The sequence below is a fragment of the Raphanus sativus genome, unplaced genomic scaffold (genome assembly GCF_000801105.2).
Source record: "Raphanus sativus cultivar WK10039 unplaced genomic scaffold, ASM80110v3 Scaffold0030, whole genome shotgun sequence".
NCBI classification, from domain to species: Eukaryota; Viridiplantae; Streptophyta; class Magnoliopsida; order Brassicales; family Brassicaceae; genus Raphanus; species Raphanus sativus.
Window position 1 is genome coordinate 43,035 of NW_026615354.1, and position 18,277 is coordinate 61,311.

The 18,277-nt window shown below is 34.1% G+C and overlaps 6 protein-coding genes across 7 annotated transcripts in view; 1 reads left to right on the plus strand and 5 right to left on the minus strand.

The window, feature by feature from the left end:
- LOC108861636 (cytochrome P450 72A15) overlaps positions 1 to 998 on the minus strand; it is a 2,391-nt gene extending 1,393 nt beyond the window's left edge. The window contains exons 1-3 of one of the 2 annotated variants that reach the window (XM_018635551.2): positions 596 to 998; positions 299 to 516; positions 1 to 21 (exon numbers count right to left, since the gene is read on the minus strand). In XM_018635551.2, the coding sequence (XP_018491053.1) occupies positions 1 to 21; positions 299 to 516; positions 596 to 872 (516 nt within the window). In that variant the 5' untranslated portion in view covers positions 873 to 998. Of the gene's footprint in view, positions 22 to 298; positions 520 to 595 lie in introns of both variants that reach the window. The other variant, XM_018635550.2, reaches the window with a different exon arrangement.
- Positions 999 to 3,097: 2,099 nt separating this feature from the next.
- LOC108859895 (cytochrome P450 72A15) lies at positions 3,098 to 5,817 on the minus strand. Its single transcript, XM_018633796.2, has 5 exons — positions 5,418 to 5,817; positions 5,121 to 5,338; positions 4,775 to 5,022; positions 3,951 to 4,320; positions 3,098 to 3,710 (listed from the first exon to the last, which is right to left on the minus strand). The coding sequence occupies exons 1-5, from the start codon at positions 5,680 to 5,682 to the stop codon at positions 3,285 to 3,287; spliced, it is 1,527 nt and encodes a 508-aa protein (XP_018489298.2). The 5' UTR covers positions 5,683 to 5,817; the 3' UTR covers positions 3,098 to 3,284.
- Positions 5,818 to 8,306: 2,489 nt separating this feature from the next.
- On the minus strand, positions 8,307 to 9,599 carry LOC130500767 (60S ribosomal protein L18a-2-like). The gene is made up of 4 exons (XM_056995720.1): positions 9,468 to 9,599; positions 9,072 to 9,187; positions 8,927 to 8,990; positions 8,307 to 8,850 (listed from the first exon to the last, which is right to left on the minus strand). The coding sequence occupies exons 1-4, from the start codon at positions 9,480 to 9,482 to the stop codon at positions 8,509 to 8,511; spliced, it is 537 nt and encodes a 178-aa protein (XP_056851700.1). The 5' UTR covers positions 9,483 to 9,599; the 3' UTR covers positions 8,307 to 8,508.
- A 311-nt stretch (positions 9,600 to 9,910) lies between these two features.
- On the minus strand, positions 9,911 to 11,372 carry LOC108856849 (60S ribosomal protein L18a-like protein). The gene is made up of 4 exons (XM_018630742.2): positions 11,200 to 11,372; positions 10,503 to 10,572; positions 10,247 to 10,358; positions 9,911 to 10,167 (listed from the first exon to the last, which is right to left on the minus strand). Exons 1-4 carry the CDS (start codon positions 11,279 to 11,281, stop codon positions 10,108 to 10,110), a joined length of 324 nt encoding a protein of 107 aa, XP_018486244.1. The 5' UTR covers positions 11,282 to 11,372; the 3' UTR covers positions 9,911 to 10,107.
- A 503-nt stretch (positions 11,373 to 11,875) lies between these two features.
- On the plus strand, positions 11,876 to 14,394 carry LOC108860635 (terpenoid synthase 17-like). The gene is given in 8 exon segments (XM_018634498.2): positions 11,876 to 12,133; positions 12,231 to 12,504; positions 12,583 to 12,624; positions 12,627 to 12,966; positions 13,091 to 13,309; positions 13,386 to 13,524; positions 13,612 to 13,857; positions 13,932 to 14,394. Coding segments are annotated over 8 exon segments (1,809 nt in total). The 3' UTR covers positions 14,223 to 14,394.
- A 618-nt stretch (positions 14,395 to 15,012) lies between these two features.
- Positions 15,013 to 17,550, minus strand: LOC108859638 (polyadenylate-binding protein-interacting protein 9). Its single transcript, XM_018633549.2, has 10 exons — positions 17,008 to 17,550; positions 16,746 to 16,856; positions 16,621 to 16,665; positions 16,313 to 16,385; positions 16,096 to 16,208; positions 15,961 to 16,020; positions 15,848 to 15,895; positions 15,664 to 15,732; positions 15,412 to 15,473; positions 15,013 to 15,320 (listed from the first exon to the last, which is right to left on the minus strand). Exons 1-10 carry the CDS (start codon positions 17,344 to 17,346, stop codon positions 15,260 to 15,262), a joined length of 981 nt encoding a protein of 326 aa, XP_018489051.2. The 5' UTR covers positions 17,347 to 17,550; the 3' UTR covers positions 15,013 to 15,259.
- Positions 17,551 to 18,277: the final 727 nt, after the last annotated feature.

Consider the following 18,277-nt stretch of genomic DNA (forward strand, 5'->3'; position numbering starts at 1 on the left):
GTGGAACGCTGGTACCATATTCTGTACATATGAGAACATGTCACATACATACCTAAAGTACTCTAAGCATGAGTAATACCACAGCTTTCGTATGTTTCTATGTTCTTCGTGCAAATAATACCACAACCGACCAGTTAGCTAATGAGTACTAGATATTCTTATCAGAAGTTTTTTTATTGTTTATTTTATTCTGGCATGGTTTTTGGGTCCACTTCAAGCTGGAATAATATAATTGCCTTTTGATAATAAAAAGGCACTCTAAAAATGAGTCCAGGTTATGATTGTAAGAAGCCTATACCTTGATCTTCTCAAGGTGGAATGCAGGGTTGATGATTCTTCGGTGTTTCGACCATTTCTCACCATCATAACTAGCAAGTCCGGTGATTATCACGTTAAACAAAGGGAACGTATGTGGCTTCTGGAAATCATAAACTCTGTTGAACACTTCCTTGATTTGCTCAGGATCCATTATAGAGATTGTTGGTGTAGTTCCAAGCCATGTAAAAAAAGTCCTTCCTGCTTCAGCAACATCAAGGGTACAAAAGATGAAACGTTTTCTTCGTCAGCAACAAAGAGACCAATCAGAAAAACATACCGTGAGTATTGAGCATTTGCAAGAGATAAGGCACGACACGTGCTGAGATATCATCCGTTAGTTTGATAGGTTTGGATCTTGCCTCCATAGTCATACTAAAATTTTTCTTCAAATCGCCGATGAGCGGTGTGTAAGGAGTACCGGAGAGACCCTGTCTTCTCAGGTAACTCTCAAGCATCTTTGGTTTAAACCAAACCCACATTAAAGTTCTCCATGTCCACCACGACAAAACAACTATAGCTACTGAAACTATTAATAACGCAGCTGCTATCTCCATTTTCTCTCCCAGTGGAGACTGATAATTTTTCTTATGTTCTTGAGATTTTAAAGATTGAAAATGTAGGATAAGATATTTTGTTTTGACCCTTTGCTTTACTTTGAGCCCAGGGGAGGAGGCACTAAGAGCAGCCGCAACGGTAGAATGATGTGAATCCTTAGCTAAAAAAAAAATATTATAAAATGATGTGGGTTCCACTTTTTTGATTTTGGTGCCCAACAAAACTTCTTGGAGTCTTTCTCTAAGGATCAATTCCTCATCGGAACGTCACTGTGCGCGAGCTTAAGGGCTCTGTGATTGGCCCTCTCTTTTTTTTTTTTTTTTTAAATTGAAAAAAAAAATAATAAAATAAGGTAAAAGTTACCTGGGTTATCGAGCTAAACGTGATACTCCGTTGCTGCTGCTCTAAGGGCATGTTTATTGAGGTCTCGTGAGAGAAGTTCACGCGTTTTCCAAGGTGAAAAAATAATAAAATAAGAAGAAAAAGATGAACCCGTCTCGTGCGAGATCACCACGGTGAACCCGTATCATAACTGTAGCGCAGGCCCTACGACACGTGGTGGCCTGCGATTGGTCTGTTTTTTTTTTTTTTTTTGTTTTTTTTTAATCAAACAGAAAAAGTTAAAAAAAAAACTAATAAAAAAATCAACCGGTGAACACGAGCGACGCATCGCTGATGCGCATGCCTTAAGGTGATAGGGGTTCAGCTGACCCCTCCTGAATAAACAAATATATGTTCTTCTAATATAAAATTTGTTTATGACCTCACCATAAATTGTTAACTGACCCTACAAAGAAAAAAACGTGAAAAATAAAATAATCAAAAAATAATTTTAAATTTAGTTTTAGGCTCACTTCATTTTGGACTTAGTTTTAATTTGAATAATTAAATATGAATCCTCAAAGGACTATCTAAAATGTCAACAAATCTTTTACGTTGATTGTTTTATTTTCTTGCTAATAATTTTTGTTTTCATATATTTTTCTATTCACCACAAAAAGACAAATAAAACATGATTTTATAGGTCATATTATTGTGTTTATATCAAATTAGATATGACATGATTTAAACTCATAGAAAATTTAAGATATATATTTATAATTTATGTATCTAAATATCTAATTTAGTTTGTTATTCTTACTAGATAATACATCGGTCCTAAAATACAAATATTTAAAATGGTAAAAATTCTAAAGATGTTTTTATGATGTTTGCTTTTTAGATGGTTGTATTGATTGTTTATTAAAACAAAACTTTTAATATCATAAAAAATTGTGATAAAAATAAATTAAAGATGGATTATAGTGTACATTAATTTTTTTAAAGAATTTATAAATAATTTATTTTGATCCAGTTTCTGATTCCGCCGCTGTTTTGAGCTGAACAACCACATGCTACGTAGGTACTAGAAACAAATTTCGATGTGCGGAAAGGTATACAAATACAGATAGAGATAAGAGATAATCTTTTTTTTTTTTTGACCTACAAGAGATAATCTATTTGGCCATATCCTGGGTGGGACATGAACGTCAATTATTTTGTCTTTTTTGTCAACTATTCATTGCTTTTTACTTTTTAATGCCACTAGATAAGCTTTAGCGTCTTTGAACATCTCCTCCTTTAACGGAATGTAAGCTTTTATTATGAAATGAAATGTAGTTTGTCCAGAAAAATAATGCCACTTATATGTGCTGAACTAGTAAATTATATGAAACAGATTTACATCTGCTTCATATAACCTCTCCACTAATTTAATTTTCTAAGTATCTCAATATATTAAAGAAAATTTGTTCAACCGTTTGAATGAAAATACTTACGAAGTTACGTACGATTCATTAGATTTTGACAGGTATTATTGTTAATTTACATTATGACAGATGACAGTATAATAATGTACAAAGATTAGTTTTTATTAATATTTAGATCTTAAAAATATAAATTAACAAAGGTAATTTCTTATGAAAAAGAAGCTATATAATAAAAACAAATACAAGCAAAAGAAAAATATAAATAATTATAATAAACAACAAACCTACAAAGTCTATATAAATACATATTGTATGAATTAGGAAATCATATTATTTATATGCATATTTTCTGATTACACAATATCAACTTTGCAATAGTTAATGGGACAAGTTAGATGTCCATGAAACTCAATAAATACAATTAGGACAAATTTCAAGTAAAAATTACAAAAAATGAATATATATGGTTATTGGTGACTATATATATGTATACACTATCCGAAATAATAAATTTATTTAAACTTTGAATTATTACACTAAGAAGATGGAGTAGCTATCAAGGAAGCATTCAGAAACATGGTTTGATGAACGTGATCTTGATTAGTTTCTCTATGCTGTCTTGTTTGCTCGTGTAGAACAAGTTTATGTAATATTATCACAAGATCATAGCTTCTTTAGGATAAGATGAGCACCAAACTGTGGATGAATAGTGATGACTGTGTAAGGTGCATGCACATAAGAAGGAGAAAGTTCGAAGGAGAATCTCTGTAGAATCAAAGCCAGAGCCATCTTTGCCTCCAAGAGAGCAAAATTCTGACCGATGCAAATCCTCGGTCCCCATCCAAAAGGCAAGAAGCAAACCTGGTTGTTTGTTGCCTTTGAGACCCCATATTTGAACCTCTCAGGCTTGAACTCTGCTGCATCATTGCTCCAGAGCTTAGTGTCACGATGGATTAGCAGAACAGGTATATTGACTTGAACACCGGCTGGTATTTTCAAATGGCCTAGTTTGATGTCTTTGAGGACTGCTCTGTTCATCTGGATGACTGGAGGGTATAGCCTAAGAACCTCATAAAGAGTCATCGTCATCTGTAGAACTCGTTTAACAAAATCATCAAAATGCTATAAGATTAGAGTAATTTCCACATATAACATTTACAAACTTCTTAGTGTTTTTTGTAGCATTTTTTGAAGTGGCTCATTACTAAAGCAATATAAGAATCTTATGTAGCGGAAACTACGATAATGCAAATCTTTACTTTATTCTTGAAATCCAATAAAAGCATCAACTTCAAAAGGTTTGTTTTGTTTGTTTGGTTTAATACTTACAACTTTGAGTTGCTTAATGCCTTCAAGATCGGGATCTCTATCACCAAAAACTTGCATCACTTCCTCTCGCACGCAAGCTTGCCAGTCTTGGTGTTGGCTTAACAAAACCATGGTCCAAGTCAAAAGCACTGAAGTGGTCTCTTGTCCCGCAAAATAAAACAACTTGCAATCTTCAATAATTTCTTCGGTGGTCAGTCCATTTCCTTTAGTTTCACCTGAATTTGATACAAGAAGTAGATCCAACAAATCGTCACTTGGTGTTTCTCCAGCTTTTCTAGCCTTTTCCCTTTTGGTAATGAGCTCTTTTAGTATAGCTTGAATTTCTCCAACTATTGTCTTTATCCTTCTAGCATTCCTCGTTGGGAAATGCCTATGCCAAAAAAAGTGTAAACATGGACAAAAGTTTGAGTAATAGTATACAAGCCATGAAACATATTATCCTCGTTGTCTATTAATTTCGAATAAAGATTTGTCAATTTATTACGATTTACATTTTGAAAATAAATAATTACTAATCAGTATCATAATGGAAGCCACAACCTATGGCAAAAAGAAGAAGAATAAAAACTTAATAAATGAAATTCAAATTTCACAATACAAGCCATGAACCATAATCATCATTGTTATTTTGAATATAAAAACTCCCTCGAACGTGAGATTTCTAAGATTAATCTAGTTTATTAGGAATTTCATGTTAAATAATTACACAATCAAGATAACAGAAACCACAATCTATGGCAAATAAAGCAATGAGATTGTAAATTGTGTTAGAAAATAGATCAGTCATGTTAGTACTAGACCAAAACAAGTGTTGAGTTTCTTACCGATATCCAGGGATGTAATTCTTTCCAAGAGCTTGCATGATGAGCTTTGCTAGTTCCTCTTGTAGGATGAATATCCTCTGTCCTTCTTTGTAGCTGCTACCGAAAGCCGTACGAGAAATCACGTCCCCGGTTAAATTCACAATCCATGGCCAAACATCAACCTCACAGGATGACCCTTTATCTGAAACTAACTTCTCCCACTCGCACACAACCTCGCGACAACATTGATGAAACGTAGGGACCATATTCTATATATACAGGCACATAAGTTCGAACATGACCAACTGATCAACCAAAAGCAATTTAACTTGGCTTTGACAATATTAGAAAACGAGAATCGAGAAACCTTGATCTTCTCAAAGTGGAAGGCGGGGTTGATGATCCTCCGATGTCTAGCCCATTTGTCTCCATCAGCATTAGCGAGTCCATCAGTTATCAACGCAAGCAAAGGAAACGTGTGAGTCTTCGGGAAATCATAAACTTTGTTAAACACTTCTTTGATCAGTTGTGGATTCATTATTGTGATGGATGGTACGGGTCCTAACCATGTAAAATAAGTATTTCCTGTTGCAGCCACATACATATATTAGACCAATATTGTTTTTAAAAAATCTATAATTCAAACCAAGAAAGACATATCTACCGTAAGTATTGAGCATTTGAAAGGAATAAGGCATGACAAGTGAAATGAGATCATCCGTTGGTTTCATCGGTCTCGATCTTGCTTCCTTCAACATGCTAAAAGTTCTTCTCACATCTCCGACAAGAGGCGTGTAACGAGTTCCGACAAGACCTTGTTTTCTCAGGTAACTCTCAAGCATCTTAGGCTTAACCCAAACCCACTCCACCATTCTCCATATCCACCACAATACAACAAGCATAGCAAATGATGCAAGTGATATCTCCATTTTCTAATGTTTTTGGTGCGTAAGAGTTTGATAATTTTGATGAAGAAATGCATGGTCATATGTCTTTAATATTTATAGAATCTGTGTGTTCGGACAAGTATTTTCTTGTAACCGTCGAAGTTTTTGCCTTTACTTGGAACCTCACGACCTCTGGCCACATCTGTCTTCCATGCCTTAAGTCTTTTTAATTTATTTATCCTTTTTTGTTACAATATTTCTTGGATAATCGTTATTTTATTTGTTCCACAAAAAATTGTATAATTAATATATTTTTGTGATTATCAGTTTTAAATAAAGTTACACTGATAGTATTTCAAAAATTTCAGATTTTTAATAAAATTACAATTTATTGTTGTTAGTTAATAAAATTTTATAGAAAATACAAAAAAATAACTTTGTGAAACATTTTTCCAATATATTTATCTTTGTGGTAGAGATGTAGTATATATTATTAATAACTTCTTTTTTTTTGGTAAACATGTTAAGACATTATTATTAATAACTTCAAACACGAAACTCAATATTTATGACTTAGCTAATGCCATTTCTCTCTACATCTATACCTAAAGAGATTTTTGAAAAAAAAAAAAAGAAATTTTAGGAAATATGATATTGAATATTCTTTATGTTTCACAAACAATGTTATTTTGACATTTTTCACCAAATTAAAAAAAAATTATTAAAAATCTTTTGTTTATGATTAATACATTAACAAAAGCTCTCTCTTCAATTAATAAATTAAAGTAATAAGATTAAAATTGAACATTTTTCTACAAATTTGGATCAAAATATAAAATGATACTTTTTGTGAAAAAATTAAAATGTTAAAATGATACTATTTATGAAAGGAATGGAATACATTCCCATCCGATCAAATTTATCAATAAACTATTTTTTTGAATATAATATTAAATTTATTCTAAAAAAACTTTTGTAAATCATGTGGGTAAGTTTGTGTTTTAAACCGAAAAAGATAAATTTTTTCCTAAAACATATATGCTTGAGAAGCAAACCAGAGCTGCAAAAGAGCTCCGAGCCTGTTGTTTTCGGTAGTGGCGATCGATAGGCACTTGTTCTTTACTTGGCGATCAATAAATCTGACCAGCGATGCAGTAGGCATGGGGTTTGAGCCATTACGTCTTTCAATAAACTATTTATTTGGTCAGTAATTTATTTTGTGGTCAGTAATTTTCTTGTAAACAGTTAACTCATTTCCTGAAATATATACTAATTTGATTGAATGGTATTTTTTTATCAAATATATATTAATTTGATTGAAGGGTATTTGTGAAATATATACCAAGAATTTTTTGTAAACTGTTTACAAGAAAATGTTGACCGCATAATAATTTTTTGACCAAATATATATATAAGAACTAGATATAGACCAAATAAATAATTGAAGTATGTAATATGAATAACTGATAAATAAAGTCTGTTTGTGACAAAAATCTTTTAACTAAAAAAGTTAAAAACCGGTTCTTACCTTTTTAGTTAAAATTTAAGAAACGGTTTTTTAGTTAAGAATTATGTTCTAAGAATTCTCAATAATCATGTTCTAAGTAATTTGGTTTGTTCTTCTGTAACGACTTAGATTTTGATAAGTTTTTGCCAGGACGACAGTGTCACTGTTCGTGGTTACTTTGAATGACTTCTTATTGGCTACAGAGTGAAAAGAAAATATTCTGTCGTGTATTTTTCTCTTCGGAAGGTGGTGTCACTTGTCTCGAGAAGTCATGACTCATGAGTCATGACGAATAGTCCAGACTTATCCGCAATAGTCCTTTCTTTTTATTTGGATTCAATCAGGCACGTTGAGTTTGATCAAGTCAATGTTTTAAATTCCAATGAAAACAGATGAATTTAAGATTGATTAAGAGAAACAAAATTGAGGCAAATAATCTTCATTTGTTCTCAGATTTATGTTAGTAAACTTGTGAATGAATATAAAAGGATCTTAAAATTGTAGTTTTTTTAAAGTACCTACTCAATAATTTTTAAACTAAAGATTTTGGATACATGCTTTTAGCTATTTGTATATTCATTGATATTTGTTCTTCAATAATGATATACTAATGTGAGTGTGACAGATTATGGAGATGCTCTGAACGTAAAGTACGATAAAGTATGCATGCATCCATGTTACCATTGAGTAAGTTCTGGCCCTAACACTAGCGCCTCTGAATCTCTGATATTATTTCGGAAAAGCCAATAAGGAAGAAACATGATTTCACACTTTAATAGTGATTCATAGGCATCAACAGAGAAAGGCCCCTCTAACCCTATCTTCAGCTTTTGTCCTACTCTCTTGTAAGTTCCTGCTTCTGGATACATCACATGATAGATATAGCTCTTGTTTTTACTTTTTAGTACTAATGGAGGATTTTGGAGTCAGTGCAAACTTGGAGCTCTGGTTTACTTCTATGATCCATCATGTGAACGAGACTTAATTCATATTTTTGACGCCATAAAAACCCATCTTGAGATACTTGTTGGAAATGGTCTTAGAAGTTAGAACTGAATGTTTCTTTTTTTCTTTTGAAACATAGAACTGAATGGTGCAACATGCATAAGCAACATGGTTTAACTTTCTCAACAATTACCTTAGTTCAACTTTTGCGACATTATTTTTGAACCAACAAATAATTTATAAAATGACGAAAACCTGATATTCGTATCATACCTAAGATAACAAAAGTTCAAAAGATGCAAACTTAAGATTTTCAAGAGACATACTCCCAATGGTGTTTTTGTTCAGACTTGAGGAACAAGAACCCTAATCTGATCTGGTTGGAAAAGGATAAGGCCAAACATGCAAGATTGGTTTTACATGAAAAGGTTGGGCTTTGAGGCCTTGTATGTAGTCTTGAGCTTCCTGGTTGGTGGCCTGACCTTCCTGAAAACAAGAGGGAACTTGATCTTGGAGTTGTGGAACTGCTTGGTGCTCTCTCTCTTGCACAGACTTGCAGGGACTGTAGCGGTCTTGATGATCTGAATGCAAGGGGACCTCACTCTATGGCGAGAAGCCATCTCAGTGTACATCTGCTCCACCGCACCATTGAGTGTGGTGTCACGGAACTCCTTGTACATGTTGTGGTACCCAGTTCGGCTCTGGTAACGCAGCCAGATACCGTAGTTCTTGATCTTCGTGGGGTTCTTCTCGAAAATCTACAAGAGTAGAACCACAAAATAATAAACAGACTGAACATAAAAGAGAAATGGTCTGAGAAGACAATCAAATCACCTCATTGATGGCAAGCATCTGTCCGTTGCTCTTCTTAACCTTCTTCAGCTTCCTCAGGAAGTACCTAGATACATCCAAATGCACTTAGTAAGTATCATGGAATAACTTAGTTAGGCAAAATAACGAAGATATTGCATTGACTCACCAGAACTTGGACTTGGCACGGACTTCATTAGTAGCCCATAGCTTCATCCTATAGATCTTAGGCTGCACATCTTTCTCCGTAGGGAGGGCTCTCCCAACCACTTGATACTGGTGAAACTGCTCAAAGAATCAATCCATTGTTAAACACACATAAAGATCACATTTTTAATAAACATCAACCATAAAGATCACATTTTTCATAAACATCAACCATAAAGATCAAACCTTTATCAACGAATCAGAACAGGTTCATCCCTATGATACATTCTCTGTTCATAACTATACAAATCAGGATCATAGCTACTGAGCTCACTCTAAAATCAACGAACAATTACCAAAACTCAGGATCACTCGTAGCATAGATTTTCTCTACGGTAGTAGGGTCAACAAAACTTACCCGGAAAGCAACCATTTCAAGGGAGAGATCAAGCTCCAACGAAATGAGCTTGAAGGAAATAGAGAGGAGAGAAAAGAGCTGAAAAGGTGGCGCTGATGAGAAACTATAAGCAAGAAGCGCTCTCTCTTGGACCAACCCTAGGCCGTTTCTGTGGGCTTTTCTTTTTATACTTGGGCTTTAAAGAGCGTTGCATACGACAAACCTTGGGCCCTAAGAGTATTTCATCTTTATTTTATTTATATCACTTTAATATTACATTTTTTTTTACTTAATACTACATTAAGTTTTAAATATAAGAAATTAAGCTATTCATAACAAATGTTACTACATTTTTATTAAATTTCGATTTAAAACATCATCTCTTTTTCTATCTTTTTCTGGTTTTATTTTTTATATAACTAATAATGTGAGAGATTCCGTTAATAATGTTCTAAATTAACCATATATCAAATCACATGTATATATAATTTCAGTAGAAACACTTTAGTATGGCTCTTAGGAGACAAGATTTTTTTCTGAATGCTCTGTAACTTTCAACAGTATACATTGAGCTCTTAAAGTAAACAAAAACACATGTATACAATCTTCTTATACTCCCGAACCGGTCTGTACCGGATTTAGAGCACTACAATTCAATTTACTACCAGACCCCGGATCCTCTTATAGCTCCAAAAACGACGAACCCCGTGGCAATAACAGCCTGTTGGTCAGAATTAATTTAGTGTCATCAGAACAATTAAAAAACGTGTATTGGTAAATAAATATAAATGAAGGCTCACTCCAATTGTGCAAGCTGTATATCCTGGTTTTTCACGCGGGTTTCTAGAGCATAGTAAAAGGAAGAAGCCAATGTACCAGGGGATGGCACCCAAGAAAAAACCAAGGATGAATCTTTAAGAAACAAAACAAAACAAAAAACATATTTATGGGTTTGTGTTTGCGTAGAGCTAGACAAGAATATAAACTGTCAGAAGAGAAGGTTAAAATGATGAATTAGACTTACAATAACGTTTGACCAAAAAAAAAAAGACTTACAATAACCAACCAATGCCTATACCACAACAAGGAAGACGTTGCTCTTCTGTTAGCCCATTAACAGCATAACCTATAGAAACACGAGAACGAGCATTAGATTAGACCAGCCAAGTGGTGCGTGGTGGTGCTAATGGCACAACCCTTTTTGAGAAACTAGACTATAGGCAAGAGATTTTTGACAGAAAAGAGATTATATGTCTCATTTTCTAGTAAATATTGGTCTCCATTGTTTTTTTTTTTTTTTTTTGCATTTGTTGAGATTCAGCGTGTATTTTAATTTTATATATGAACCCACCATCTTAAATATTCTTAAGTAAACTTCATTTGAATTTGCACTATATTTTTATGTATGAGAAATCTTTATTGTTTTTAACACCAAGTTATCAATATCTCCTATTCTTAAGTACATATTGATGTCTCTCAAAGTAGACATACCACGAAGAAGTACGACCCAAAAGAGACAATAGATAGATTCTCTTTTAATTACTTGATCAGGTTCGGGCACAATAATACAATTACTGGATCAGGTCATAAAATAATGGTACTACGTAAATTTTCTAAAATGAATCATCTATAAAGAATACTGAATAGAATATATATAAAGAAGAAAAAAGCTTTTAGTCCAATAACACGAAATAAAACAGCTGATCTGATAATTTAACATTTTGTCCATATAATGAGAACATAAGAAATTTACCGGAGACGTAGGGCTGAGCCGGCTGTGGATAACCAGCGGGAGGCTGCACTGATCTGTTTTTGTCATCTTCGCCGCTCGTCATCTCTATATCTCTCAGATCAATGAACAATTTGTTTGATCTGATCGAGACGGTGAACCCGACGATTTCAATCTTTTTATTTAAAGGTTTCGAATTTAGGTGATGCACGTCCCACGTGGCTGTTTCTACGGTTGGTTTGATCTCAACCACATTCCCTTTATAACTTGAACTAGCGTAATCCAAGGAGAAAAGATTTGCTTGCTATAAATATAAGTTTAACTTGCTATAAATATATTTTTCAATTAAATAAAAATACGTAAATAATTATGTTCCATTTAATTTCTTTACTCTAGTTTCTCTAAATACACCTAGTATTCTGATACTATAAAATTTGGATTACTCATTTACTCTAATTTCTCTAAATTAAATGATCGTCTGACATTTTCTAAACTCCCACTTTTTCCCAATTATAACTGAAGATAATATTTGTATATGCTAAGTCATTCGATGATACCTAGATCATTGATTGAGGCATGTGCGCCAGCGCAAACTTCTAAGGTTTGACTTAATATAAGACATCAACTGAAGTGGAAACGAACCATACAATAGAGTACCACTAAAAATTGTTTCGTCTTATATATTTTGGACAAAACAAATATGGAAGCAACAAGAAAGAGTTTTGGTCCTAAAAATCTGCTTAACGTTGAGAGAGTCCTCCATCTCAAGACCAACATCTCTCTCTTTCCTAGCCGTTGGCTTTACAAGCACACTCTTTCCCTGAAACCGGCAAAACACCACTTGGTTTGTGTTAGGGCTACTCAGAGTGGTGATGATCTTGAGAGAACTCGTCCCTTGGCACACTTTTCTCCCACTCTTTGGGGAGATCACTTCCTTTCTGTTCCTCTTGATGTCGTTGTAAGTAGACAGATATATATATATATAGTCATAGAATCACTTGATATGACACTGTGTGGTTCAAGATTGCTGGTTCATATAGTATACTTTTTTGTAGGAATTTAATAATTTATCAAGAGAGATTGAAGTGACAATGAAGCCAAAAGTGAGAGATATGCTCACGTCTTTCAAAAATGGCGACAATGAAAGGATCCGTCTCATCCATTTGCTAATGAACCTTGGAATCGCATATCATTTCGAGACTGAGATTGATGAGATTCTTAACGACGCTTTTGGGAAAGTGGATGACATAATAGCCCAGAAAGATGATTTGGAAACAATCTCCACCATGTTTGAGGTTTTCAGACTACGCGGTTACTATATGTCTTGCGGTAAGAGCATCAGCTACCCTGAGTCACGTTTATATATATACACACACATATGTAATCTCGTTTTCGGCTTCATTATAGATGCATTCAGTAGATTTAAAGGTGAGGATGGGAAGTTTAAGGAAGTTTAGCCGAGGATAGTAGAGGGATGCTACAGTTGTACCAAGCAGCGCATCTTGGGACACCATCTGAAGATATAATTGACGAAGCACTGATTTTCAGTCGGCATCATTTGGAATCGTTGACAAGTAATCACGCAGCAAGTGTTAGTCCCCATCTCTCTACGCACATAAAAAACGCATTGTGTAGAGCTCGATATCATAACTTGGAGATACTAGCCACAAGAGAATATATATCTTTCTACGATCAAGAAGAAGATCACAACGAGACGCTGCTCAAGTTTGCAAAACTCAACTTCAACTATTGCCAGCTACATTACATCCAAGAGCTAAAAGATCTGACCAAGTATGTTGTGGTAGTTCACTTCTTAAAAAAAAAAAGTGAACTACCACAACATACTTGGTAGCTCACTTCTTGAATCTCGATATATGTCAATCTTTCTTTATTTGCATATGTTTGTTTATTGCAGATGGTGGAAAGATCTAGATCTTGCATCTAAGCTACCATACATCAGGGACAGGATTGTAGAAGTATTTTTTGGGGCACTGACAATGTATTTCGAGCCACGGTATTCGCTTGGGAGAATTATAGTCTCTAAACTTACCGCAGTGGCGACTGTCTTTAATGATACATGTGATGCATATGGCACTCTTGCTGAAGTTACAAGTCTCGTTGATGCTTTCCAAAGGTTTTGTATTTAATTCCTATTCCATTTATCGCCTAGCTTAACACTAGGTGAAGACATGCAATTTTTTTTTGTCCAGATGGGATCTTGGGGACACTGAAAAGCTGCCAAGTTATATAAGAATCGTCTTTCGAAGTGTGTTTGAGACTTTAGAAGAGATTGATCAAGAAATGAGGCCACGAGGAAGATCACGCATTGTGCAATTATCGGTAGATGAGGTGAGTCTTACGAATTGGGGTAGCATAACTTTTAGTTGTCAAGTTTATTTGTTGAGGATATAAACAAACATAATGATTTGCATGTAGATGAAGAAATTGGCAAGAGCGTATTTGGCCCTCTCGAAATGGTCACGCGAAAGTCACGTGCCAACCTTTGAGGAGTACATGGAAATTGGCATGCAGACGTCAATGGATCAATATGCAGCCTACAGTTTTATCGCGATGGAAGATTGTGATGAGACTCAAATCTTCGAGTGGTACAATTCCAAACCCAAAATGATGGAAGCTTTGAATGGGGTTTTTCGTATTATGAATGACATATCCACCTATGAGGTAAAATATTCAATATCATGAAAAAAAAATTTGTATTACAAATGAGCTTAGCAAGTGTAATGATGGATGGACAGCAAGAGATAAAGAGAAGAGAAGTGGCTACAGGGCTGAACTGTTACATGAAGCAACATGAAGTTACCAAAGAAGAAGCTGTTGGAGAATTAAACAAGATTGCTACTGATTATTACAAAATAATAATGGAGGAGTTCTTGACGACAACGGCTGTGCCACGCCCCGTTCTGGTGCGTTGCCTCAATGTTTCGCGACCCATTGATCTTGTCTACAAGGAGAGTGATAAATTCACAAATCCTGGGGGGCTCAAAGATGCCATCAAATCTTTGTTCATCCATCCAATTCCACTTTAATACGGTGATAACCTTTTCTAAGTAAGATACTTCATCCATCGTTTTATGTGAGTGGTGCAGCTTATTTTCACCACTGACGTACTTGCAGCCCTCGTCGTTTATGTTTTTGTTTCTTCCTTTTTATGTTGAACTTTTGTCACTTTGGGTTTTACTGATGTTTAAATTCTTGTCTTATTTGAGGGTTTAAAGAGATTTGTATTAAATCAACAAACCTGATGTTATTTGAACGCAAGCTAAAACTTATATAATAATTTAACTAATTATTTTGCTTATTTAGTGTCTAAATTTTTTTTGTTATTTACTTTAATAAATTTACTAATTATTTTGCTTATTTTAGTATATGGACTGTTAAACTACTTACATTTATAAAAAAAATTAACTACGTACATTTTACACTCCCTTTATTTTTTATTTTTAATAACAAAATATTTAATATTTTATAATATTAATACTTATTTTATTTTATTTAAAATAATAATAAAATTTAGAAAACCCTTAAAAACAAAATGAAATAAATGAATTTCTAAAAAAAAAATTATAATAAAATTTAAAAGATTATAAATTTTCATAAATTTACAAGATCGAGGGCTAAACTTCGCTTGAGGAAAAATTATTCTCTTGATGTACACGACACTGTAATTCGCACTTTTTACTCAGAGATCTACAACATGCAGGTTAACAGCTTTTTATTCTATTTTATCTCAAAACAATTACCTTTTCAGCACTGTTGATCTAACCTTGTATATAAAGGAGAGCAACAAAGCAAAAGATCATGTAAAAAGCCAACAACTTTCAAAAGCAAAAACTATAAAAATCCCTTAGAGAAAGATGATGAAACAGATGGAAGTATCTCAGTCAGAAAAGACAGAGCCTAATAATAACTCCAAATTCAGAAAACAGAACCATAAGGGTTTCCACCTTCCAGTTACAAATGTAACTGGAGAAGATAAACTGTTCTAAAACGTCAAAAAGAGAGAATCGAAAAAAGAAGTTTGAAATCATCTCTCTTCTGGAAAGCCAGCTAGTCGGGTCTCTTTCTAGTTTGTAGACGGTGGTCGAGTGATTCGTGGCCTTACTGGTGTCTTTGAAGGACTTACCCTGACAAAGAAAAAGAACACAGAGTCAGATACTGATCCAACTGAGATATTCAGAAGAAGAAGAAAAAACACTACATGGATGAAGTTTTTACCTTATCGGTTGGGATCCAACGACCATCCCGCTGCAGTTGAGCGCACTAAGTGCACTATCCGCCTGTTCAAAAATAGAAAAAAAAATAAAGTTTCTGAGTTATAAGGTAATAACAAGTTCAAGAAACTTCTAGTCATCAGTAAGAAATAGACAAAAAGAAAGTGAATGAAAATAGGCAAGAGCCTTTGCAATATATATTAAGCCACATCGATGGAAATTTTTTTATCATTTAGTGAATAGCTGAAGAGCTCACCAGAGCAAATTCAACAAAAGCTATACGAGTTGAATGCAGTTGATCACCAAGAAGCCTCAGGCGAGTTACCTGCGTATAATAGAGAACAACTTAAGCATCACTATGCTTAACAATAAAATTTCGGATAATTAAACAAGTTAGCAAGAGAGGGAAAGGATCAAGTAGGTCTAGGTTCTGTTCTAACCTCACCACATGCCGTCTCAAACAAGTTTCTCACATCAGCTTGAGTAACCTGTTGTTATAGAAAGTAAAGTCTTAAACCAGGAGAACATAGAATAAAGATTGTTTTGCATTTACCTTCTTGTCGATATTTGTGCAATAGATTGTCCTTGAACACATCTCCCTTTCATCTTCTGACTGAATCAACATCAACATGGTAAAGCTTACTGAAAACTTACACAAAATTTATTCTCAGGAACATTTGAAGCTTACCCTGGGAAGAAATGTGGGATTCACTGGAAGAATAGCAGTTTTGGAGGGCAAGACCCTCACCGGGTAGTACCCGAGCATCGTTCCACCAAGGCTTAAAGCTTCTCGGGCGCCCTCTGTAGGAACAATATTTACCATTAAGTGCCAAGTATGGTCATCAAAAGAGTGACATGGAATTTTATTGTTAGAACATTTTCAAGAATCCAGCAGCCAAACTTACGGTCATCTGCAAACTCGACAAACGCAAATCGAAGAACTGAATGTGGATCCCCACAAATCCGACAATCAACAACCTTCACAAGAAGAATTCATTGTTACATCACAAACTATGTAATACCACCAAACAAAGTAAGAAACATTTAGATAAATCATTAAAAAAACATTGGCAGTATTTCTTAGCAGATAAACACATAATCTCACTTTCAACATATTATAGGCTTTGAAAGCTAAATCTAACTAACTAGTCCAAACACTCATGGAGGGGAATAAATATATAACAAAAATTGGAAGCTTAAGGGATCATCTTACTTGTCCACAGTTACTAAACAAGCCAGCAAGACCCTCCTCAGTCACCTAAATCACAAAGCAGATTTTTAACGTTACACTAATGCAAATCACATTCAATAATTTTTTAAAAACTTAAAAAAACTTACACTCTGGTCAATGTCAGAAACATAGACCGTTCTTCTCATACTATCCTCTCTCTGAGCCTTAGAAATTCTTCCAGTTAACCTTCTCCTCCCTTGGCTATAACTGTTTCTTCTCTGCAATCACAAACAGCCATTTAAATTTTTAATAACTAAGACAATCAAAATTTAAAGCTTTGCAACAACAATAGAATACATTGAAAATCACTGGATCAATCCAAATTATCTGATCATTAAAAAAAACAAAAAGAGAATTTTAGGACTATACCTTCTGGTTATTGTCACCTTTCTTTCCATTAAGATCAACTTCTTCACCAGATTGTTTTTTTGTGGGCGCCACATCATCAGCAGACAGAAGTTGATTGTCTTTTCCTGTCTGATTGTTCTTCTTGGGATTGTAATAAGAAGGGAAAAACTCCTTAGCCATTGGATTTAGTTTCTTGAACATAGCCACAAGCTTTTGCATATCCAGATCGGATTCAGTTTTGGGTTTCGAGGTCGTGATCGAAGAGTTATTCTCAATTCCGCTATCAATGCCCTTTTCAACATCCTTGTTGATACTAACATCATTGACAACATCAGTGGGCATCTCAGTGGTTGCAGCCATTGGATCAGACAACCAGAAATCTTACTAGTCCCCAAAGACAAGGAGGAATAATCTTTCTATTAAACTTCGAATAGAGGTGATGAACAAAATTATAATAATCCTAGAATGTCACACTCTTGATATCCATTTTAAGAAATTGAGGGAAGGCAAACACGAGAGTGTGCTTGATAATATATAAAAAGTGAGTGAGTCGAAATGTAATAATCAGCTCACTAAGGGTAAAAAAGAATTTGCAATTACAAACAAAAAAAAATTATATGATGTGTGGTTATGAGATGAAGTCAAAGAAAGGAATGAATTGCTTCCGTTTTGGCCGCTCTCTCTCTCTTTTGGCCTTTTCTATTTTCATAAGAGTGACCAAATTTTTAATTTATCTTTTTTTTTTTGGTGACTAGAGACTTATTTAATTAATTATCTGCGCGGCCATTTGTCTTCTTTTTATTTGCAATAAGGCCTTGAAGTTTATAATTGTCTAAATTTCTATGTAATTCGAGTCAAGTAAAGTTGTTATGTTCATCGTATAAAAGAATCATATAAAGTGACAATTTCGGCCTCACTTTTATTTTTTATTCCATTCTCTGATTCTATTTTTCTTCTTTCCATTTGTAGTTCCGTTGTGTTGTTTTGTTTTACATTATTTAAACATTGTGTGTGTCGTAGACTCGTTAAATAACTAATAAGTCCGTTGCCTGCTGCTAATGCTGCATAAATCTTTGAGTTTGTTAAGATTTTTATCTATTTTTCTTTTCTTGTATATGTAGAAGTTTCGTTTTTCTCGTTCTTTTCCAGTATTTTTAAAAATAATCTGTCTATTTTACTCTGAGATCTCGGGGCTTTTTGATTGTTGAAGAAAAATAAAACCAAAGATCTGATTATTCAACAACAGAATACACCGTCTTCGTGGTGACTTTATAAATGTATATGTAATTTT

Bases quoted from the DNA above. Each gene is read 5' to 3' on its own strand.
- LOC108859638 (XM_018633549.2), bottom strand. From the start codon at position 17,346: ATGGCTGCAACCACTGAGATGCCCACTGATGTTGTCAATGATGTTAGT. The intron at 16,666-16,745 runs GTAAGTTTTTTT...TTTGTGATTTAG, and splicing joins TTTCTGACATTGACCAGAGT to GTGACTGAGGAGGGTCTTGC. The intron at 16,209-16,312 runs GTAAGTTTGGCT...TTGTTCCTACAG, and splicing joins TGTCGAGTTTGCAGATGACC to AGGGCGCCCGAGAAGCTTTA.
- LOC130500767 (XM_056995720.1), bottom strand. The intron at 8,991-9,071 runs GTGAGTCAATGC...GGATGTATCTAG, and splicing joins CGTGCCAAGTCCAAGTTCTG to GTACTTCCTGAGGAAGCTGA. The intron at 8,851-8,926 runs GTGATTTGATTG...CTACTCTTGTAG, and splicing joins AGATGCTTGCCATCAATGAG to ATTTTCGAGAAGAACCCCAC.
- LOC108856849 (XM_018630742.2), bottom strand. From the start codon at position 11,281: ATGACGAGCGGCGAAGATGACAAAAACAGATCAGTGCAGCCTCCCGCT. The intron at 10,573-11,199 runs GTAAATTTCTTA...GTGTTTCTATAG, and splicing joins GGCTCAGCCCTACGTCTCCG to GTTATGCTGTTAATGGGCTA. The intron at 10,359-10,502 runs GTAAGTCTTTTT...TGTTTCTTAAAG, and splicing joins ATAGGCATTGGTTGGTTATT to ATTCATCCTTGGTTTTTTCT.
- LOC108859895 (XM_018633796.2), bottom strand. From the start codon at position 5,682: ATGGAGATATCACTTGCATCATTTGCTATGCTTGTTGTATTGTGGTGG. The intron at 5,023-5,120 runs GTTTCTCGATTC...CTGTATATATAG, and splicing joins TCCACTTTGAGAAGATCAAG to AATATGGTCCCTACGTTTCA. The intron at 3,711-3,950 runs GTAAGTATTAAA...CGAGTTCTACAG, and splicing joins GCATTAAGCAACTCAAAGTT to ATGACGATGACTCTTTATGA.